This window comes from Helicoverpa armigera, chromosome 18, assembly GCF_030705265.1.
Source record: "Helicoverpa armigera isolate CAAS_96S chromosome 18, ASM3070526v1, whole genome shotgun sequence".
In the NCBI taxonomy this organism is placed as follows: domain Eukaryota; kingdom Metazoa; phylum Arthropoda; class Insecta; order Lepidoptera; family Noctuidae; genus Helicoverpa; species Helicoverpa armigera.
Window position 1 is genome coordinate 8,586,084 of NC_087137.1, and position 26,002 is coordinate 8,612,085.

The window sequence follows — 26,002 nt, forward strand, 5'->3', positions numbered from 1 at the left end:
AATTGAATAAAAGCTCCTAATAAGTAGTTAAGTTAGTTATTAAGGTTTCAAATTATCCTCGGACAAATTAATCTTATTTAAGTCTGCGTTATCCGGCCAATCTATTTATAAAGCGCCCAAAATGTCGAGCACACATTTTTTGTCCGAAATCTGCATTTTGGATAAAGCTGGGGAATTTAGATTTTTTATAGCGTTAATTTAATTGAAATCCCAAAAACTGCCTCCATAGAGGCATTTTTTAGATAGACAGCTGTCTAACTCCTTAAATAGTGATCATTCTAAAAACAATCAAAGTTTTCACAACTTAAAAGAAACTTTAAAAAGTGTTATTAGCGCTTTTTGCTCTTAATTATCAACGTGATAGTGGATGTAATGTTAAAAGTTATAATACCTACTTTAATTGACAAAGTTTGAGGTAAGTTTAAAGTAGCAAGAGCAGTTTCCTTTGCCAAAGTTTAAGGTTATTATAACAAAAAAGGATGCTTGTGAAAATTAAAAACTATTTATAGAAAAAGAAATAAGATATAGAAAAAGTCAAATGTTTTATTTCAAATAGGCCTTTGCAGGCACATGAAACATCACACTATGTACGCAAAGTTCAAAAAAGTTAGTCTCATGGAAAAGACCCTCCAAGAAACTCTATGGACACTATATTGATATCCTTATGACTAACTAATAATTTCAGTAATTTGAGGGTTTAACTAATTTGTTTCAATACCCATACCAAAATAAATTAGTTTTTATCTTCGATTACCTAACTCTGAAATAACAGTAATTTGAAGTAAAACATTAAAACAAGGTAAAACAATTAAGGTAATACAATGGCTCTAATTATCTACATAGACGAGCGGCCATCTTGCCTTGCAAATCACTTGAGCCGGCTGAATCATTAACACTCTAGTCTCTGTTAGCAATTATGACGTTGTATACTTGTGATATTATCATTTATTGACACAATATTGTACATATAGTTATTTCTATTTATGTACCTTATAAAATTCTGTAATTAAAATGATGTTCTTTATTGTGCAGTAACAATCAGTTAAGTTCGAAAGTGGGTCCATGAAATTCAACTTTTTTTTAAACCCATATCCGACTGCACCAAAGTAGGATTACTTTTTGTTTTTCTAATAAGGAAACTTTATCTACTAACATTCGGTAAGTTAATCTATAGTTCAAGATTACCCATGTTTTAATTGTACGGTGAATTACTGATTTTATCAATATGTAAACACGTTTACACCTGGTAGATATTAGGTACCATTATCATTAGGAACTTATCAGTATTATAAGTTGTAGATGTACGATAAATAACTTCGAACTACCTTATACTAAGAGAAACTTTGTGATAGCTACTGTCATTTATTTTTTACTTTAATTGCCCTGACAAATAATACCTATGTATTTTAACTTGAACCTTATTACAACTCACACAGCGTATTTACAGTATATACACATATATTACAACTCAGCTACATCCTGTTAGACTGGAAGCCGACCCCAACATAGTTGGGAAAAAGGCTCGGAGGATGATGACACAAATACACTTAAATTGCAAATTGAAATACCCAAACAGCAAAAACATGAACATGAAGAGAAAATCAAATCGCTGCGCAATTAAATTCGAAACGAGCACAACAAATCGACGTGAAATGACGCAATGAATAATCAAGCCCTGACTGAAAATGTACTACGTTTCAGCTCTTAATTGCTCCTAATTGCTATATTTGTACCATTTTGTACCATTTTGTACCTAGTCGGGTCCCCTTCCGAGTAATTTGTTACCCCTTCACTTCATTATGGTTTAAAAAAACCGGTTTGGCTCCCTATCCTTCCTAGTATTTTAAGGAAGGAAAACACTCGTTATATTTTATATTTCCGCTCGCTTCTGTTGGTCGCAAATTTAGCATTTTTGTTGGAATCTATTTGGAGTTTTAACTTTTATGGCCGCTTTTATTTCATCTGTAATTATTAACATTGTAATGTATAACTTATGAACCTTCAATGTGACAAAAAACTTGACAGAATCACAACCGAAATAAAAGTACATTTAACTGCCGTAAGTATATCGAAACCGGCGACGTGGCTAACTAACAGCACCTACTCGGAATATATTATGCAGCTTGACATATTATGATACCTATCTATTGAATGTATTAATAGGCATAAGTAACACCTAGTTTACTATATTTGATATCTTAATCGTTTAATCAGTGCTAAAATATCCCTTCTGTCCAAGATTTACGATAGAGGTGATAATTATGAGAGTCCGTGAATGTTACCTTGATCTGCGCACCCATTAATCACGACGAGCCGGGATTTAGGCCGGCTACAGTCGCGATTCTAATGATGCGGTGATTAATTTGTTAGAGGTTATTTTTGAGGCAAATTGAGCGTAAACTTGAGGAAGGAAAGGCTTCGGTTTTAAGGTTAAAATTTCATAAAAAAATATTTAAATTTTTATTTTTTCAATTTTTATTAAAAAGTTTAACCGTAAGCCTTTTTAATTGGACACCTTTATTTTTAACATAATCGCTGGTTTGGTGGTCTGAACACCTACTTACATTTTCATAGTACCTAATTCAAATTCTAAATGAACAAAACTGTTTTATCTACAGATGTTATTTCACGTAGACTAGAAAAAACGCAAAAGAAAGAAAACATGCATCTAAAAAACCTTCCTTTAAAATAGGTAATTCAGTCGAATATTGAGAAAAAAAAACATCAACAATAAAAGTGTTAAAATATAATACTTCAATCAACAAAAGCTGCTATGCAACATCGATTGTATCTGAGCGTCTGGTAACCTCGTATGTCGTCATCCACTTATTTTTGCTTTGCACACATTTTACGAGCCATCCCAGAGTGACTCACTATCACTGTGATACATTCACTCCGAACGTTTATATCTTAGGCACTTAATAATTTAAACTAGTTTCCGCTCGCGATATTATTTGCATAACAGGATAAAAAGAAGTCTATATGTTATTCTGATGTACTTATTTACACTAATATAATAAAAAGGAAACATTATTTTGTTTGGCTTCGAAACTACTGAACCGATTTGAAAAATTATTTCACTGTTGGATAGCTAGGTACTCGTCCCGAGTAACGTAGGCATAAATTTATCTTGGGTCGGACAATAGTTTCCACGGCAAACCGGTAATACCTTGGGATAAAGGCTAGTACCTAAACTGTATTATTGTCATGTTTCATAAAATTCCGCTAAGGTTTTTGGGGGACGAACAAACATCAACATTAGTAATATAGAGTAATGTAATTTACGTAGGTTGTACGTAATACATAGGTTCAGTATGCGCTATTACTGAACCTGTGTATGGCATATAATCGGGCATAAGATATTCTCAGTGTGTAGCAAGCTTTACGCAGATGACCGGTCCGTGACGTCACGGGAGCATTAACGCAGTAATTCAGATTCCTGTCACGTCGCATTAACGTATTAGTTCAACATTTCAGATAAACACACGTAACTGCTATTAAGAGCTATGTATTTACGTATTTAGGTAGTAAGTATTGTAATCAGAGAACATTTAAGAAAAAATACAATAAGTAGGTATCGGCCAAAGACTTAGGAAAGTCAATTCATTTAATACCCGTTTAATTTAAATATGTGGTTGACTAAAATACTGCCTGTGTAATTTTAAATATTTTCGCCTCCTGTTGGCGGTGACACTCTTAAAAGTATGTGCTGAAAATTAGTGAAAATAGGGTGCAACTATAATTGAATGTTACAGCGTAGGTAGCAGGTACAAGAGTAAAACAAATCCAAAATGTACATTTGAAGACATAGACACAAGTCGAAAGCTCCGTCCAATCAATTTGCGAGCTATTCCCCTGATTTGTCGAAGGAATGCGAAATGAAATGCTAAAGGAACGTACAACGGAATGCGCACATTGTCATGGCCGCCCTGACAGCCGCCATTTTGATGAAATTTTACTAAAAATGGAAACACTGGAAGCTGAAAGAAAAGAAGATCGTATCTATATAAACCAGCTGGAGGATAGAGTGGAAAATCTGGAGCGAATGGCAAATCATTCTAAAATTGAAATTAGAAATATACCCAAAGCACCAGGCGAAACAAAAGAAGATCTCTGTAAAATTGTCACCGAGACAGCAGCTGTTCTTGAAATCCCTCTGCAAAAACCCGATATAAAAGACGCTTTCCGTGTCAACAAAAAAGAGGGGATATCAACAATTGTCGTTGACTTCGCAAATACTAGGACAAAAGACGACGTAGTCAAACGCATAAGGCAGTTCAATAAGAAAAACAAGGAAAACAAACTCAACACAGCTCATATTAAAATGTCTGGCCCAGCAAAACCGATATATATAGTAGAATCCCTAACACTAAGAGCTCAGCGCCTATTTTACTTAGCCCGGAATTTTGCCAAAGACAATGCCTACAAGTTCTGCTGGACCTCATATGGGAGAGTCTTTCTAAAGAAAGGTGAAGGGGACAAACAAATTCTAATCAAGGATGAAGCCGACATCAATAACCTCCGCAAATGACTAACCGATTTTTACCGGTATATAATCCATATTTTTTTCCATTATACTTCTCTTAATTGTTTACCAGTGATTGCAAATAATTACAAAATCATACACATACACAACCTCCACATACAAAATATACAACAATACACTCATACATCACCTACACAAATCAATATGAACCAAATATGCTTCTTAAGAACTATGTCTAAAGGATCCTACTCATTCAAAATGATGTTTCTGGCACACATATTTAATAGCATTCCTAGTCTTTCTTGTTCGTGTGTAACATTAACTAGTGACATAATTCTCTTTACTGATTTAAATGGCTAATAATATATTAACCGAATTTGATTCCGTCACTATGGCCGATAGCTATTGCTGTGATATTGAAACATGTAACAAAATTATAAAGACCTCCATGACTTCTCTAAAAATAATAACACAAAATATACGTAGTGTATATAAAAATTTTGACAGTTTTCAAGCGCAACTATGTAGATTATCTTTTGAAATAGACATAATTATTTTGACTGAATGCTGGATAAATGATCTTAAGCCTATTCCAATTCTTGAAAATTACGATCTATATTACTCTAAAATACGCCTGAATCAAAACGGTGGTATTATTGTATACATAAAGAAACATATTAAATGCACAGTTATGGAGCCTGATTCAATAGGCGCTGAATTTCTTCTGATAAAAATCCACCCAGACATAAACTTACTTGCTGTTTACAGGTCTCCATCTTTGCACTGCACTGATAGCTTCCTTGCCTCACTGGAAAGCATTATACGACCGATAAAAACAAAAAAAGTTATCATTACTGGCGACATTAACATTGACATCAAGTCAAATAACACAGATAGAAACAGTGCCTCTTATTTAAATCTGAATGCGGAACTAGGACTATTACCAGCACACTTATATCCCACGAGGCTGCAAAACTGCTTAGATCAGGTCATGTTAAATACATGCAAATTTGCTTCAGTTTTTGTACTAAATTCTGCAGTAACTGACCACGAGTCTATATTAATGTGTCTATACGGCTCTAATCAACAAAACAAGTCCATGAACTCCTATACTAGTATAGACTATGAGGCGGCTATTACTCACCTAGAAACCATAGATTTCTCATTTATTAATAATGACATGGACGCTAATGAGGCTACGACGCTTTTCGTTGAGACAATATCGGAGGCTGTGAAACAGCATTCAAAGGTACTCACTAGATCTGGTCGAAAAAGATTACTTAAACCGTGGCTTACCCCTGGCATGCTGCGTTGTATCCGCCATAGAGACAAACTCCACAAACAGTCTTCTAAACAGCCACATAATCAAATTCTGGTAACGACATACAAAAGATATCGCAACTTCTGTAACTCATTGCTCAAAAAACTAAAACGTAACTACGAAAAGTCTTTACTAAAAAATGCCAAAAACAACAAAGAAAAATGGAATGCTATTAAAACCATAACAGATACAAAAAAACAAAAATCCTGTGCCGATAAACTGATAACCACAACTCAAAGTGAATCGCTGGCAGTAGACGAAGTTAATCACTATTTCGCGAATATAGGTAAACATCTTGCAGATGACATAAAGCAGACCGCGACACCCTATAACTTTACTATACCCTATTCTCTGAACTCCATTGTTCTCCTCCCACCAGACGAGACCGAAGTTGAATCCACTATAATGAAACTAAAAAATGACTGCGCCGTTGGATGGGACTTCATTCCAGCTAAATTTCTGAAACTGGCGAAACATATCCTGGTTCCCCAAATTACTAAAATTATTGAGTTATGTTTCACCCAAGGCGTCTTCCCAAGAGTATTTAAAAAATCGCTTATTACTCCTGTCCACAAGGGTGGAGCAAAAGATGACGTCCGAAACTATCGGCCCATCTCTGTTCTTACAACGATGTCAAAAATTCTGGAAAAGTTGCTCAATAATAGACTCATAAATTTCTTAGAACGCAATAAGATATTATCAGAAGCTCAATATGGTTTTAGGTCGGGGAAAAGCACTGAAAACGCAGTTAGTCAACTGGTGGATCATGTCACGAGTAAACTTGACGAAAAACAAAAATGTGTGGGAGTCTTTCTTGATTTAGCCAAGGCTTTTGATACCGTTTCTGTTCCTGCTCTAGTAGACAAATTGGAAAGGGTCGGTATTCGTGGAAATGCTCTGAATATTTTTAAAGATTTTCTCTATGACCGCACCCAGAAAGTTAAAATAAATAAATACGTGAGCTCCGTAGCCGCAGTGACCTATGGCGTTCCACAGGGCAGTATACTCGGTCCCAGTCTTTTCCTCATATACATAAATGACTTGTGCCAGCAAAATCTTGTAAATGGTAAAATATTTACATACGCTGATGATACGGCACTAATATTTCATGGGGAAACTTGGGATGAGGTTCGACGGCTCGCCGAATTGGGGCTACACAAAGTTGGGCACTGGCTTAGAACTAACATTTTAACTCTGAACATCACAAAAACCACATACCTACAATTCCACTTCTCTAAAATCAAACCATTAGACGCACACATTAAACTACATACATGCAACTCACCACATATTGATAGAGATTGTTCATGCCTGACTCTACACAAAGCTACTCACGTCAAATACCTAGGTGTAATAGTTGATGAAAAACTCAGTTGGCGTCAACACATTGATCTCACTTCTACAAGAATTAGGAAACTAATATGGGCATTTAAAAAGTTGAGACATGTTGCGGACTTTGAATCCTTACGCCGTGTTTATAATGCACTAGCAGAATCTGTGCTAAGCTATTGTATTGGGGTGTGGGGTGGTGCATGTAAAACCTTTATAATACAACTGGAGAGAGCCCAAAGGTCTCTGCTTAAAGTCTTGACTTTCAAACCCTTTCTATTCCCTACCGTGACATTATATGAGATGTGTAAAGTACTCACTATAAGGCAAACTTACATTCTGCACGTTGTTGTCAAACAACACAGTATCACACCCTACAACGATAGACACAAAAATAAGCGTACCATACCCAACATCTGTACACCTGCTCCATGCCACACAGCGTCTGCTAGGCGACAACGCATTCACCAAGCCATCTTTTTATACAATAAAATAAACAAAAAGCTTAATATCAATCCTCTCACAATCCATGAAACAAAGCAAAAAGTTAGAACATGGCTGCTCACACTTGATTATAATAAAACCGAAAATCTACTGCAGCGGACGTAAAGCATACTATGGTTCAATAGTTCAACATCTCGATTCAAAACACTTAAAATCACATACACACACTCGCTCACACATCACTCACCCTCTAACACACATTCACTCAAACATCCCCATAAATCTCACACATCACACAAGCCTTACTACAAACATTTAGCACAATTTAATTAGGATCCGTGTCTAAAATTGTAAACTGTAATATAAATACAAAAAAAAAACTTAATTATTTTTAAACTTGTTAATGATAATAATTTAATTTAATGATTTTAAGTTCAATATTATTAATGTATAATTCTAAAATCTTCTGTAATCTAACGGGTAACTAGTGATATTCGAACAATGTGTAATTAAAACTTTATTTATTGTTATTATTATTTATTGTAATTTATAAATCTAATTCTGACTATTGCATAAAAAAGCACCATGTATTTAGGAAGAAGAAACTGACTCCTGAAATACAGGTATTATATATCTAGCTCAGGTGTCAGGGCTTCACAAATATTGTAAAACAGTTATGCAAATAAAGAATTTTATTTATTTTATTTATTTATTTTATTTTTGTTTTAGATCAACTTGAGATGGCGTTGGGTGATTTTTTCGGGCATCCTTATTTTGTAATTTTGCATACCATTTTATTTTATTTTTAGATTTTACCTAGCTTAATAATATTTACAGAGCTATACAAGTTTCGATACGTTACAATTGACGTTTTAAATTATATTAATACTAAACAGCCTCTTCATTATTCTACGTTCCTTTCAAAGCTGCTCTATTAAATAATTTTAGGGATCAACATGTACCTACATAATAAAATATTCGAGTGCATACAATTTCATACAGTCATCATCACGTCGAAACAGAAACGCCGACATCTGCAGATCATCCGGGAACACATGGCCTGTTTATGCTCTCTTTTTTTAATATCGGAATGACGAGTTAACATTATGTTATTTGAACAGATAACGGAGTGCACTTGATATAATGTTTTTATCGAATTTTGGCATTATATTCTATGGCAGATAATACTGTCGAACCGCCCAACAATACCATAAATACTAGACCTTCTTTCATTGTAGAGGTACAATTGGATACGAAAAATAAATGTAGGTAAATGAACGAAATGTATTATTAAGTTATCGTTAGCGTATGGTGTTCAAATGTTCCGCCCTACAAAGGTAAGTTATAAGTACTTCTTAAACTCAATAATGAAACTCCCATCATAAGAGTACAAGTAAACATTATTTGAACAAGAGTAAGCCAATTTGAGGTTCCCCCGAAATTCCATAAACAATTCTGCAAAAACTAAACCTTTTTGCCAATATTTCATTTACCGTAATTTATTAATAATTGCCAGATTTTCGAACCAGTTAGTAGACCAAAGAGGTTTTTGTCCTTTTCAAACCTCGTTTCCTACTCAATTAGGGCACCTTAAGTCGCTGGAAGCGTCTGGCTTTTGATGAAAATTTGAATATTTTACAAGACGGCTACTTACGTCTTGGAGTTCCAGTGAGCGCTTACCTCATTTGTTTTAGCTTTTGTAAATTTTATACGGGATATAATTAGGTTTCTCAGAGGATATCTGCATTGCAAAAGAAATACTTCTCATAAAAATATACTTCATTGAGGTACATTTTCTCGGAATAGAAAAGCTGATAAGATAGCCAATGGAAATTCGTTTTTTTATTTCATAAGCTCGCAAACGTAAAGCATAAGATAACGTAAGATAAAGATTAAGCCTAATTTAGTTTATGAATAAATATATAACAAGCAAACAATTAAAAATATAAAAATATTAATGTTTTTATTATTCCTCTTTTGCTTTTCTCGCCTGTCTGTAACTCTAATTAGTTTCCGTAAATATTTAAAGCGGCACACAAAGCTAGCAATGTAAAGATTTAGCGCGTTTATTCCTGCATTTTGCAATTTCGCGCCACTTTGTGGTCAAATTCAAAAGCAGGCGCCATGTTGGAATTTCAAGTTGAAAACCGAACGGCGAAATTAAACATTGTCCGTTTTATCTCTTTTTTATATAACCTTGTAAGTAACTCTGCATATTTTTCAGTTTTAAAAATTATATAAGTGCTTTACAATAATTTAATATATTGATAATAAAATTATTATGGCGCTATACGCCTAGATATTTAAAATAATGACTAAAAAGAAGTCGAAGTGGTCCCTTAGTGCCTTGTTAAAGCATGTATCTGATAGTAAGCCGGCGTATTGGGAACATAAGTAACCTTATAAGAGGAAGATGAATGTGGACTTTACCTCGTCCTCGAAAACCTCAGAGCTTAATTAAACCAAAACATTTTATTGTAGAACCACCTCAAAAGTAGATTTTCACCCTATCACACAAAATTTCCATTGTTAATTCAAAAGACAGGAACTTTAGTTACGGGAAATTGGTCCCTATAAAAGGCAGCCGACGTGAAAAATGGCTTCAAAGCAACTTCAGCGCTTTGAACGGCTGATTCAGGACTTTTTTTAACGATTTGGCACAAGGGCCGAAGCGGGCAAGCGATCTCACAATGAAGTGTGCTAGTTAGCATTTCGTTCCCGCTGAACTAACGATGAGAATTTCAAGCTACACCGCACGTTTTTCACTTTTCGAAGCCAGATATTAGTCGGTTTTTTTCGTTTTTGTTGGTTACTTTCCGTTCTTTAATAGGCAATTAATATTTCAAACATAATTAATGGCAACTCCTTGTAATGACAGCAGTGTTGGTAGTACAAAATACTGATCTTGTTATAGACAAAATCTATCGACAATAAGCCAAGAGATGTGTGACAGAAACTCCTTGCATGAAGAAAGTATGTCAACAAAAAGGGAACTTTATTTTCGAAGTTCGAAACATCCAATTTGATTGCGCAACTGACAATGCGGCATCAGAGATCTGACTGCAAAGATAAAGTAGGAAAGAAATGTTTGTATCTTTGATAGTATTGCTGAAGAAATGCGATTTCGTGAAATGTCTTGTTTTCCTTTACCTAAAGAAAAAAGTTTGCTACAGCCTACAGGTAAGACTGTAGAAACTGTGTTGGTCAAGGGCCTGCCTACCCTTGTCTACACTTCACGCACACGTTATGTCATTCGAACTTGGGTGAGTGAGCAATTTTAAATACAATTTTATATCATGAATTTCATTTCATTTAAAATCCTTCTCTACAGGAAGGAAAATATTATAAAAATATTTTTCCTCACACGTTAATGGAGCGGAGAAACAAGTCTACAGAATAACATGTTTGTTCAAATTATATTTGAACTTGAACCTCTTTTATTGAATCCATTAACAAATAACTCACAGCGATATGATTAACCAATTAATTTTAAGTAGCGCACAGACCAATTATAGATATCGTACTCAATAAATCGGCTGGCAACCTTATAATGGATGCATACCAACCTCTTTGTTGAACTGGATAATTAAAATGATAAACGTAAACAGTTGTACAATTAAAACAAAGTTTAATAAACGTAAAAAGTTTCTTTACAGCATCAGTTTACCCTTTATTAAAACAATGAGATGTTATGAATGATAATAGCTTTGTTTGCTTGAACGTAATATTTTATGACGCGTGAACGTAGGTGGATGACACAATGGCGGGACGAGCGGCGCGAATTAGACGCCTTTGCAGACACTCGCGACTTTCTGTTGTTCTAGAAAGGTCCTTTTATTATACCTGCCTTTTCATTAGGTACTTTTATAACACTTATAAGAAAACATCTAACCAACGGATTTAAACCTAGCAAACAACATACATAGATAATCACATAATATATCGTGATTGTATGTTGACGATACATTGAAGAGGGCTGTATTCGACATTATATTTAGAATGTTTTATATCTATGTATTTAAAAAAAAACGGATTTATCGAGCCCTAGTTAAAAATATTGTCAGAATTAAGTAATTACTTATGCCATGAATGACAGTGGCGAAATACAACTGAGCAATCAATACAAATTAGTCCCACTTGGTGAATATGGCACAGCGAATGTGTGGCTTGGGGTCAAAAGGTTAAATAATCGAATTTGACACATTATTGGTAGTTTATAAATCGTCGGCTGTCATTTGAACATCTTTGGCAGTCGTTACGGGAAGATAGAAGCCTGTAAATCTGACAACCAGTCTTACCAAGAGGTACTGGATTGAGGTGGTCAGATAGGCTGTCGCTCCTTGTAAAACAATGGTACTCAGCTGCATACGATTAGACTGGAAGCCGACCGAATATAGTTGGGAAAAAGCTAGACGGATAATTGACAGTCTGTAAATATAAGTGACAATAATGACATGTTTATGTTACTATCAGCTTATGCCTACATTAACTGTTTGCATAAGTAGAGATTACGTTCTATCGTAAATCTCAAGTAAATAATCTCGAGTACCAATATATCTGTTTGTTGAAGATTATTTAACAGTAAAACGGATAGGTATTACATTTTTATTACATAGATACAAAATCGATAAGAACATTAATAGGAATATAATATTAATTTTCACTTGTGGAAATAATATTGAAATTGTTTAATTCTGCATTCGATACCTATATTGCAATCGTTTTGAAGGTAATATTCGATACGCTGGATGCATATTAGCTCAGGTGACTTATTGAAGTATGCAATATGCATTACTTTAATACAATGACAATATTGTTGATAACGAAAGTACTTCAGCTGTTTACTATAAAACATACTTTCTAGAATGTATAAAGTTATGATTCACAAATAAGGGCATCGAAGGTAATAATTGAAAACTAGATAGAAGTTTCGTTTTAATAAGACATGGACACCGAATCTGTCAGTCAGTCATTCAATCTTGAAAATCAAAATAACTAGCAGAGATGCACAATAGTAGATCATTGTTTTATACCAAAAATCTTTGACAGATGTCTGAAAGAACCCGAAAACCTCGTTAGTTCACTCGTAACTGGTCATTTTGTCAGGCTGGCCTTTCGAATTTGACCTAGAAGAAAGCGCCTGACCTGCCTGCATTACAGCATCTTTCCTTACTCCATGGATTTTATTCATGTCTTACACAAAACTAAAACCAACAAATTCATCGTTGACATCAAAAATTAATATTATAGAAGACGCAAAAATATTTTCTTATCTTATTTTATAAAAGGGTATCTTAAATTCTCGTCACATACTCGAAGAATTACGTCACACTCAATACAGCCTTTATTATATTACTTGTTCTTCATAAGAATGCGGGGTTGGTGAAAATATTATTTGGGGGATGAAAAGACGTGAATTACGCTGTGCACTCCCCCGATTTTTCTTGAGATTTTTCTTGTATCTTCACTCTAAGATCATTTAAACAACAGGAGCCGCCATGGAAAGAAATCTTTATACGACAAGGTGTTCCTATTTTCGCAGCATATTGGTAACTCACTCATGCATTTTGTATCATATGTATGAGAAAATTGCCAAACACAAGCATCTTTGTGCATGCATGTAAATACATAAAAAATACCTATGAGCCGCGTGTCTTGTACCCAGTGGCGTAGCGTGGGTATCTGCCGCCCGGGGCAGTTGTCGATTTTGCCGCCCCTTCTGGTGTATTTTTTTTAACAAGTGTTACTGGCCGTTTGTCATTTTTAACCGACTTCAAAAAAAGGTTTTTTTTTGTATCGACGTTAAACATCATCAAATGACCCTTCCCTCTGTGGGTTAGCAGCAGTGAGGGAGTGTCAGACTCTTACTGACTAAAAACCGTCGTGTTCCGTCATGGGCCTTTTATGTACCAGAGCGGCGGTAACTATTTCGAACAACCCGAAGCCCCGGCAGAAGGGGGAGGTTCTCAAGTAGACTTTTCTTTTATATCTTTGTTACTTGATTTCTTGAAGGTTTTAAAATTCTTTTAGGTACGCAGGCTAGCGAAGTAGGTACCTATAAGTATATATGAAATTGAATTGTATATATTAATTTAATTTACGGGACTAACATTTAAACTAGTTGCCATGGAACTATACCTAAGCGTGAAATTTGGCTTGTATCTAGATAGGTATTGCTTATAGCATTCAAGTTTATCTAAACCAGTGGTTCTTAACCTTTTAGTCATGAGGGACCACTTTAACTAAAGTTTGTCTTGCCGGGGACCACCTCATCGGTTTACCTAAATTAGCACTCTGCTAAACGCATGTCGGCAGTTGTGTAGGTAAGCAAATCCAAATAAAGAAAAAGTTGCCTATGTAGGTTCCAAATGCGCGAGCGAAGCGAGCGCGAAATTTTTATCGGACTTAAACCAAATATTACGTAAAATTTTGGCCAAACTTAACTTTTTGTTTGTTGACAGATGCAAAAATAAGGGCATATCGTTTTTGAATACGCGAGCGAAGCGAGCGCGAAATTTTTATCGGACTTAAAACAAAAATGACGTAAAATGTAGCCCAAACGTACTTAACTTTTTGTTTGTTGACAAATGCAAAAATAAGGGCCATAATTTAGTTTCTGAATACGCGAGCGAAGCGAGCGCGAAATTTTTATCGGACTTAAACCAAATATTACGTAAAATTTAGCCCAAACGTACTTAACGTTTTGTGATTGGCAAATGCAAAATTAAGCGCATACAGATTCTGAATACGCGAGCGAAGCGAGCGCGAAATTTTAATTATTTTTTATTTAAGACTCAAAACCAAAATTACTTAAAATGTAGTGTCACGTGTGTTTTAAGTACCAAATTTTAACAATAATTAATTTTAAGTTTAAAAAGTTTCAACTTTCTTCTTTAATGTTTTGTTATTGTTAGACAGTTTTATGTAGCGGCGCAGATACTAGTTGCGAACATTTTTTTTTAATTGGGTAAATTTTGCCGCCCCCTAAAAGCTGCCGCCCGGGGAATTTGCCCCCCCTCCCCCCCCCCACGCTACGCCACTGCTTGTACCCGTGGCATATCAATAGGGAGTATTTTACTCATATGCCCGAGAAAAAAGGAGGGGCACGGCAATAGCGTCTCCTGTTAGTTTAATGCTCTAAGCACTCACTAATGCTGGTGGATTTAAGGGAGATCACACGTGGGAAAGGTCGTGAAACGTAGCGTTGTAAATTATTTATTCTAAATGCATGGAAAGATGTTATGGCTTTTTTGTTTAGCCTTCAAAAGCTTTAAAATTGCTTGGATGGCTCAAAACGAGAAAGATGACAAAATAATAAAAGATTCGAAGATTCAACTACAAACACGGAAAAATATAGAATTTATATCTTTCAAAATTACTCTAACAATTTCATTTCACAAGCGATAAAACATTGGAATAACAGCCAATCTTTCCTGAAGCAAAGATAAAATATTATTCAAAAGCTATAAATAATAAGAACTTGTACCATTTTCTGCCAAAACAAAAGCAAAGTCAAAGCGAAATAAACAGCTGTGATTGACTGCAGAAAATTATAGCCGGATGACGTCATGAGGTTCGATATTACTCTCTCGTTTCAAACAGTTTTCATTTTATGATGCATTTCAGATTACACTTACACGATTTTTAATAATTGGATCCTAGGATTGAATGAAAATATTGGAAAACAATAAGTAGCTCAAAAATCTAAATGTGAAAAAAAATAAGTAGAATTGTCTATGTACGAACTTGCTCGCTACACCGTGACATTGACATTGTCAACATGGTGACATAAGAAGATTATGAAACCAGATGACAAAGGCATAACTTTGCTCATCAATCCTTAATTACTGCAACGCGGTTATAATCTGAAAGGATCTTTTCCGCACGAGGTCGTTTTTACAAATGCTTTCTTATCAGATACGCTACTACTAACATAACCTTAAAATTTTATGATTATGGAATAGGAAACATAAAACATTGATGTTTCAATTATGTATTGGAAACAAAACGTCAAATATCTACCTACACAACCTAAATAATATTTAACTACAATTCTCCTAATCGATTTACCTACGGCCATTTTCATTATTCGATCCATCTGTTATTTTTCTTACTGGAGATAAGAATTTGGCGTTACTTTTATGAGGCTAATGTCAAAATTCAATCTCTAGTAGGCAAATCAATAGATGGATAAAATATTGGGAACGGCCACATAAACAGGAAACTTCTTAAGATGCGGGTTGCGTCCGACATTTTTAATCAATTCTATGTTGAAAATGAATCATGGTGTTTGTTGGTATGACAATGGAGTAACGTGACATCGGACATGGGGCAGCCAGTGCCAATTTATGTAATGTCAATGACTTTAAATATATGTACATCAGTGAATCTATTCCAATTTCATTTTAATTAAGACCTCACGAAAGCTCTAGCAAATATCCGCCTTTCACATAGTCCAAAGCCAATTTCAAAGGTAAAATCATCGAAATATGAAAATATTTTCTGACTCGAATATTCATCTAACGAAGACCGTCCATTTTAGCTTCCGTTACAGGATTCGTTCAGGATTTGATGGTTTGAAGCCCCGCTCTCAACTTGACCGGCTTTGGCCAGCGTGAATCATAAACTATGCCAATAGATGGCGCTGCATTAAGACCCGGAGGACCGTTAATGGAATTCGAAATATAAAATTGATTGATTGGAAAACCATTATTATGAAAAGAACTTCCATTTTTAAAGTATTTTCATACATACGTAAATGGCATGGCTGTTTTTCATCAAGCAAAACTATTTTGTAGGTATCGACATAGCATACTTCTAAGTGTTATATTCTCTACTTTTAAAGGTATATATTTGTATTTATTAATATTATCGGCACCTACCTATAAATTGCATTTCTCCTATATGAACTTACTGTGACTAGACCGGAACTAAACAAAAGAAACTACTCGATTGAGTTTGCTTCACAAATTAATAGTCTTGTAAATAATTCATACAGAAATTACTTACAGCTTGGTAAAATAGCGGCAATTTTAAGTAAGTAGGTATGTAACAATTACCGTAGGTTTTCCTTTAAGCGTAAAGTTTGCTTTTATAATTTAAAGTCTCTTATAATTGAGTCTTCGTATCGATACGGATGAATTATTTCACGCCATATTTTTTTCAAAATTGATCCAGTTTAAAGAATTTTCCGCACATGTGCTCTTGCGCACGTCGACAGGTCATGTAATGTATTAGACCCGGCAAATCAATTGGCTTCTAATATTTCATTTCAATAGGCATATAAAAAATATCTTGTACTACTGGTAGTTAAACAGCAGTAGGTACATGGAGGGACTGCCTTTCTGACCTCCTCAACCCAGTTACCCGGGCAACACGATACCCCTTCATAAGACTGGTTGTCAGATTTTCTGGCTTCAGCCTACTCGTAACGTCTGCTGAAAATGTTCAATTGATAGCTGAGACTAATTTAACGTGCCTTTTTAAACACGGAACTCAATGCAAGAAATACCTCCATACAAAAAATCTTTATAAATGGCCATGTGACATTACACCCAAGTTTTCCGCCGTCGGTAAAGTTTTTCCTAACATAAGCTCTATTTAACCTACTTACCGCCATTATATCAATGCCATGAGCAGCATACTTAAAGAAATCTATGCGCATAAGGACAAGAAGTGAAATAGAGTCAGCAAAAAGTCATGCTGTTATCAATAATATGACACTTGGACGACACGCTGCCACTTGGGGATTTACCTGTTTCGAGAAGAGGAATAAAAGTTATTCTGATGATAAGCTAAGTACCTACGTTATTGCAAAATTAATAAAATAACATTCAGGTTTCGCGTGAGTGGCATAAACAACAATGTGATTGGCAAATTCACTTCCTTTCAACTTAATGTTGATAACGGATAACAACAACTGTTAATTATAATAACTACAAACTAAATTAAACGGGTATATTACATTCATTAAAGTCTCTCAGAACTTCCAAGATTGTAAACTTTCGCTTCTTTGAAAGATTAAATTAATATTCAGAGAACTGTCATCACAAGATAGGATTCGTCAAATTAACGAGGAAATTCACAAAGACTGCTGTTTTAAATGCTTATTACGTTATTTCTAGACTTCAATGTTAGCAGGAATGTAACTAGCATCCTTATTACGCGTTAGTCACGTTTTAGCTAAATTTTTCTCAAGGCCGCGTGTTCGCTCTATTCGCCCTAATTGATCAATGAACTCTTGGTAAAAATGCTAGAAAAAGACCGCGTAATTCCAGCCAGACATGCTTGTAATGGCTGGCTGAATACAAACACGACGAGGTAACAATACTTAATGCTAACTCCTTGCAGTTGCTAATATCGCGCATAATGCATTTATTGTCTGTGGTCGTAAGGCGCAGTCACAGTTTAAATAGTGGCGCGGTATTCATACGTGAAGTTTTTAACAACATATTCAATTATTTAATGTAAAGCTATTGAGCTATAATTATAGTTGTTTCATTGTTTGTTTTCTTACAATTTGGATTTGAATCAAAACTCAATCTACAGGGTATTACACGGTATGACAGAACACTAGTAGGTATACTTATAGCTGTGAGACAAAATCATTACTTATATAACTTTATTACACAGCAAACATTTTATTAGTTGGTCAAAATATATTTCCTGGTCTGATAAGTAAAAGGATTCTGAATCAATACTGTTCCCCAATATTCAGTCGAATATATTTCGATAAAAGTTGTAGATACGAGGTAATTTTAGAATTTGCTAACCATACATTTTATGTACCTATCCAATCTAGCTAGTCCATTTTCTGCGTGGCAAGGCCATTCTATAATAAAAACTGGTTTGGTTTATTTTAGCTATCATAGTTCGGACTTTGACTTATTTACAAAGTATAGAACAGAGAATAATAAAGAATTGTTTAATTGAAAAGCCGGTGGCCATAATCAAATGAATGAACGCTAAAACAATGCAAGGAAGTATGTATAAAAAGTTAGTACTCCGATTGTTTTCTTTGACATATGTCTCTGGAATTTAAATATTAAACAAACTGTCTATGGTTTAAAAAATATGTCGGACTAATTTAAACAATGGATGGATAATAAATGGAAAGTATGCACCTATGTTATTATTGAATTCAATAGAATGGCATGCGCCTACGTCTAAAAGAAAAGTTTTTAAATAAAGTATAAAAATAACTAATCATTTTGTTTTTCCTGATAGAGCTGCAGTTTTATTCAAGAGCTAAATCGGTATGTATGTAGTAAACAAAAATTACTACCACATAAACCTGAAAAACATGATTATAACACCTCAGTAGGTAGTATTTTCAGTTTTGCAAACCTAACTGGGTTTTCCGGTACCTAGTCTATTTTCAGTTACAATTCAAATCAAATACGCAAATAGCGTTCGCAAATAGTGAAAACCTATTATAGTCGGTACACTATTCCACGTGATTCTTCATAATATTTAAGCTGCTTGAAGGTCAGATATATTTATTATGAAGTCAATGTTATCGTAATAATTATAGGCATTAAAAAATACCTACTCTTTTTACGTATTTCTTCATAAAAACAAATCCGAAAAAGATGAAAGATATTTAACATATTTTTTTCCTCATTCATCTATTTTGGAACGTAAAAGTCAAGGGTCATCAGAGACAATCAAATAAAATCTACCTACGTTATTGCATAAAACACGATGCCGTTTCTTATTAATTTATTGTATACAAAAATGTCTAGAATATAAAAAAAAAACATGTTCCATTTTTTTAGTATCTATTTAAGCTTTTAATATGTAAGTATTTAGTTTAAAATATGTGCCACATATATTTACAATCCAAGTATTCCGAAATCGCCGTCGTTATCTTGGAATGCGCCGTGTTTCCTCGCATTTAACTTAACAATTATTTTTCCTTGTACTCAATTAATTAGCAGCACTTAACATATGGAAATTGACTTCTACTAGAAGAGGCACGTGGCAGATAAATTCTTCAGATGCACTTAGAAAGTAGAATATTACAAAAATATAAGCTCTAAGTAGCTTCTGACAGCTGTTTCATCCGCATCCCGCAGGAACTTCTGTACGATAAAAACGTAGGGTACAACCTTCTTCGATAAATGGGCTATACTTATCCCAAAAAATTCCTAAAGAGTATGTAAATGTATATCAATCCCAATGAAACTTATGAAAAACTTGTAAAATAAAACTGTCTCTCCGGAACAAATAAAGCATTGTCGCCCTGTTTGTAAGAACAATTATATTTATCCTTTGTTCCTAATAGTTCCGTCGCGGAACTTGCCAGACTTATAAATAGTTATAATCTCCTTAGTTTGCGGGACAAAATTGTACCTATATAGCGCATAAACTGTAACTTATATAATTAATTGTGTTAGGTTTTACCTCGTAATATTCAATTTCATGAAAATGCCCATTATAAGTTTAGGTTGAGGATGTTTATAAATATATTATTCTAAATGTCTGCTATGCGTCAGCTGGTCATATTGCAGAAAATATATAATAAATAGTTTCTGTAGGTATTCATTTATTTCACTTCTGATTACATTATTTAATGCACTATTTCTCATTGAAAAAAAAACCCTTGTAAACATGGAATATTACAACAATTTTCGCGTGTATTTAAAACTTAACACAATCCATTTTATGTCCAGCAAAAAGTTAATAACATGAACACTGTGTCAAACAAAAACATAGTATTTTGCAGTTTTTGCACCGAGACAGCAAACTGAACCTCCATTACTCAAAGCCGTATCTTCAACAAAGCTACCTAGACCATGTATTTTATTAGGAGAGCTGCGTCTACAAAATAACAATAGGAGGACTGAGCACAATAGTTTCCTTGTAAATCCCGAAGCTCGAGTAATGTTGCCAGGCTATCGTTAGACATTGCACCGGCACTAGAGTTGCCAGACATCTCTTACAAGCCTCTTAGGATATACAATAGTACTGGATGCCCGAAATTACAGTTCTATGTATTTAGGACTACTAGAGTTGGTTAAGTCTACGTACATAAATAGGTGCCTAAATAATATGAAATAAATTACGGTTTTAGGCTATTATGCCTTTGAAAACTCATACTTTCAATGTCCGATTTAATCCTGTCTCAATATGGTGTATATTGAAACAGGATTAAATGAAATTCAAAAGCAGCGTAGTCTTTACATTCATTGCATATGTTTGTATTTATCTTGGAATATCAGATCTGATTTACACATTTTAGTCATATATTAAAGCTATCTTATGAAAGCAGCTTCAGCTTTGAAGTAGGAAGACAAACGGGGCACATTCCCGCAGAATGTTGTAAGCATTAGGACTCCATTAAGGCTCGGCGTCGGTAATGATTAAATTATCCAACAGTTTGCATGTAAGACAGGTTCACTACTTAACTCCATGATGTAACAGAGACAATGTGTATGCTGTTTCATTAATGTTAATGCTACTCGTGAGTTTCCGACGATTATTTGATGTCGTTATAATGTGTACGTCTGTATGTCATGAGTAGATGAGACTGGGTGTCCCAGGATTAAGACCTGGTTCTAAAAGTAAATACAGTTTTCGCCAGGCTTGATAAAACTTTTTTGATTGATTTGACTTGACAAGCACGCATCTTCGCTACCCGATGATTATGTTAAAATGGATTCCGCGCAATCTTCCGAGCCGCCATAAAGTTTGACGAGATCTACACATACATAATAGCCATTGGTGGCTGGCTATTGCATAGCATTATTATTTGTACATAAGCATGAATGAATCACAAGACGCGAATTTGAATGCGGTTTATGTTCGATGTTTACATATCGTCTCAAGGTCAGTTGGATTTAGTTGACTATCAAGGTTATTTGTTCTTAGTAAATAAGGAAGGAAGCTGTAGTTTTTGTATAAATAACTAGACATTGCTCAGCTAAACTGTTGACATGAGGGGCTGGTGCATTTTTGAGAAATAGAAAATCAGGACCTAACTTCTCGCGTTGGGTGTCGGAGCAGGGAGTGTCAAACTGGAAATGATCAAGTCATATTTTTTCAATTGCACCGAATATTCCGATGACTCATTCAGGACTTAAATATTCCCAGACTTCAAGACATGAATCATAATATGCGTTTTATAACAATACGTGCGCATTGGAGCGCATCAAAGCGCAGCGAGGAAGATTTGCGACTACTCTGGGTAGACTTTTCGTTCTCACAATTCGGTGAACATAGACGCTAAAATCCCGCCACGTAAGTACCATTCTGATGAAGTAGTTGAAAGATGTAATTCGTGGTAACATGCTTTACAATACTGGTTTATGATTAAGCAATCTGGTAGGTAATTTACAGTTAGTTTAAACATGTCCGATTAATTTGAGACTAATCAGACAACACGTGTTCCACACATGGTTGACTTTGACACCTAACTAATAATTTTTAGACTGCACACCACATAAGGAAACCGATTATGATCGAAACGGCTACAGAAATAGACAAGCGAGTGGTATGGCAAACATATTGAAGTCAAGGTGAGATACAAGATGCAACAGGAGTAATAAATTCCGCTGCCGAACACGCATTTAGACTGCAGTTGCTTCTACAGCATGCTGTTTATGAATTGATTAACCTCCTTTATGTAATTTTAGCAAATGTGTAAAGACTTCTTCTAACGGAAAACTCTTCCGCATCAAATCTCTCTATGGCAGTTAGATTTGCAGTTGGAGAACCAACTCTTAGTTAATATCGCCCTTGTACATAATCTCTATCGTGTGTGTATAGAAACATTTGTATGTGCAGTAAAAGAATAAATCAGAACTTTATGGTCAATCAATTTGTTCTCAATCAATTTGTTTCTGATCGTTACTTGATAAGAAGACTTGCTTATTCTTATGTCCTTTCAGTTTTTATGATCATATACATATATCTGATGTGTTTTGAAGAAAACGACGAATAAATTATTACTTTACATATTTTAAAAACAGTTACTTTTGGAATGGGCAACTAGAATCAAACTTTTGACATTCATAAGGGCTTGTAAAGGCCCAAATGAAATAATTGATATGACTTTGAATATAATACTACTTAGGCTCACTGCATAACTGCAATGCTTGGTCAGGATATCCTGTACCTATGCTAATTTACAACTGAGTTGAAGGTAGCTGGTAATGCGATACCTACTAGGACTTAAAAACTTCTGTTATTATACTTATTATTGTTAATAGAGTCGATCCCAACAGAGCTTAGAAAAAGGCAAGGTAAAAACAAATAAAATACCAATTAATGGAGTTCTGAAACTGTTTCGATTTCTGCACGTGGTTGTAGAACGTAGGTAAGCATTCTCTCATGTGGGTATAAGATACCTACATGTAACCCTTCAGGGAAAACGAACATGATTTAAGTCTAGCCAGAACTTTATTTAGCCTTCTAAGACAATTTCTACCTAATCCTACTAATATTATAAACGCGAAAGTTTGTATGTATGGATGTATGGATGTTTGTTACTCTTTCACGCAAAAACTACTGAATGGATTTTAATGAAACTTTACAATAGGTAATATAGCTTATACCTACATCAGAATAACACATAGGATACAATTTGTCAACATATTGTTCGAAATACTAAACCTGCGCAGACGAAGTCGCGGGCACCAGCTAGTGTAGTATAAACAAGCAAGTAACAATATTTTTATTACATCTTCAAAATGTTGTACTGACTAATAAATAGGAGTATCTTTATTACAATCTGTAAAATAAGACAACATGTATCACTTTTAACGATGTCTCGTCGTAAAAAGATTTTTATTACATAATCTACTATACTTTACAAGCAACTTTCACCGTAACCTAATCTACGTGAAGTATAATTGGGATTGTCGAAAATAAAAGGTTATTTTCCGACAAAATGGCGGATTATTTAGCACGTTTGCATCCGAAAGCTGGCACTCTACGATGCTGCGAAGTCATTAGGATAAAACTCACGTTGCCGAAACAATGAACGCAACCGTAATGGGAGGTCGAAGTAGCATTAACGCCGGGACCATGTGTGTTTCAATTAAAAGTCGCCATTTTTGCACAGATGGTGTCCTCTAACCTAACACATCGATATAACGTAACAACTCCTTATTTTGTGGTAAGTATAATAATCGCCTTGTAAGTGGTATAGTTAGTTTAATGAATCAATCAGGTACTACATACGCATTAAATGTACCTATTTCTTGAACTATTGCAACAAGCAACCGATTACGAAAACAAGAAAATCCAATACGATAGCGAACTAATTTTCTACATCATAAACTCCGTTCATTGGTCAGAAGGAATAAAAAATCAAATGATATCAAAACTGTATATTAATACATTACATTTCACGATCTTAGTAAGTGAACATACTACCTAGGACAAACAAGTTATTTTTGTTGCTAAGTCGCTCGAATACGTACAAATACATGCTGTAAGTTAGGACACACGCTACGGAAATGATGAGCAAAGATAGCAATTTTAGTTTGAAACCAGCCATGCAGTCTGTTGTTCAAAAGTTTTGGAATGAAGGGATCCAAGGAGTTCTTCGTTCTTGAGGATAGGAGGGGAAACACTGGAAAAAAATAAAAACGTTAAAATTGGTAATGGATATCGGAGCCACGGTCTTTTTGACGAGTATTCTGATCTCAATGATAGGACCAGTTAAGGAAGGCCATAAACGAAAGAGGTTTATTATGAATATATTACGAATTACGTTACGTAATTTTAATAAACATTTGAATATAGAGCGTAAAAATCAAATAGGCGTCTTCGATGCGTGAAAAGCGAACGCCATTTAAAATTATTTTTACACGGTCAGAATCGCGGAAAGAGCAGATAAAATGAGATGAACGAGAACGACTCGCGAAATTTGCTATAATTAGATTCTAGGTATGTGAATTGATAACGCGAAACAGTACAGAACATATGACTTTTTTTACTGTAAAATCTATTCTTTTTCCTCACTGTGTCGTGATCTGTTTTGTGTCAACGGGAACGTCCTACGATGACGTCACAGCTTATCGTCAGGTAAGATGGGGTCAACCAGGTTCACATAGTGAACATTTAGGTATTAACAATGTAAATGAAGTGACGATTGGATCGCCGCATTTAGAATTAGACTTTACTCCGTTGCAATTGGGTTCAAAGTTCATTGCTGTGTTTTTTTTGTGTTGGTATAATTATGTATTCTGAATGAATGTAATATAGTTAATGTTGTGAAATTGCGTAATAAAATAATGTTGTTTAGTTATGTTAAAAATATGTGATTCTCCAAAAAAGTTAATTTGCCCGCTATCCCTAGGTATACTTTGTAATTCCATAAGGCAAAATTTTTTATTATATTTAATTATGTGTTATTCAAGTATACTATTTTCATGAAAGGCAGTAAATATTTAATGTCAGCTCCTTTAATCAATAATAAAGATATCTACAGTGTGGTAGACAATTGTTTTTTTCCTTATATATCTAGGATATTAATGCACTACAAGAGTCCTTCAGATTCAGATAGGTCAGAAAGCTAAATGATAGCAGTCTACAGCAATTTACACACATAGGAAATATTTAAATGAGATTATAGTGCAATCACTTCATTGGGTACATCCTCGAGACAATAAGACTTGCCTTAGCGAGGTCATATCAATATTGGAGTGCTAAATTGTAGTCTTATGTAACTAACCATAGACAAGAGCACATTTGGGTATTTAACCTTCTTGGTCTTATTAGGAAAAGGTTTGATTTGTATTATATATTTTTCCTTCATTTTTTGATGACTTCTGTAGTAATTTATTTTATTCTGTATTTGTGTTCTTTTTTAAAAAGAAGGTGCTACTTTTATTTTATGGACAAAGTATAGGAATTTCACTGGATTACTAGAGAAAAAATAATGTTATTTTACTTACCTAATATTATGAAACTTTAATTTAATTAAATGATGCAATAAATAAGCAACTCATTAAGATTACTGATTATTCTAACTTCTGAATAATCTTCACATACTGCTACTAACTTTTGTTATTTTCCATCTAATATTAAATCAAATAAAACATAATGAGGTGTTTACATGATTTTCTTGTTTCTGAATATAAAATCTCAAGACTATAATTTTGTAATTGAAATTGAGCATTCATTTTTATGTTGCTAATTAAACTTGACGATTGGAATGTATATAAGAGGAATATAATTGAAATAACATTAATGCTTGTATGTTTAATGTGTTTTGTATGGTACATCTAATATTACTGCTCATTTAAGACTCATAAACTTGTCAAAGGTGAACACATTCGATTAAAAAACCTATGCTCAATTAGTATTAATGTCGATTATAGTACAATTTCATAAAAATAACAACAAAATCCATGCCTACAAAACAGGTTTCTAAATTTAGACTAATGCTAATAAAAAACTGTGTCAAATAA

At 34.3% G+C, this 26,002-nt stretch overlaps 2 protein-coding genes across 2 annotated transcripts in view; one reads left to right on the forward strand and one right to left on the reverse strand.

The window, feature by feature from the left end:
- The window catches only part of LOC110377716 (beta-1,4-N-acetylgalactosaminyltransferase bre-4), a 184,244-nt gene that overhangs the window by 157,882 nt on the left and 360 nt on the right, over window positions 1-26,002 (reverse strand). The gene's annotated exons all lie outside the window — the stretch shown is intronic.
- On the forward strand, window positions 3,965-4,531 carry LOC135118132 (uncharacterized). The gene has a single exon (XM_064039274.1). It carries the CDS (start codon window positions 3,965-3,967, stop codon window positions 4,529-4,531), a length of 567 nt encoding a protein of 188 aa, XP_063895344.1.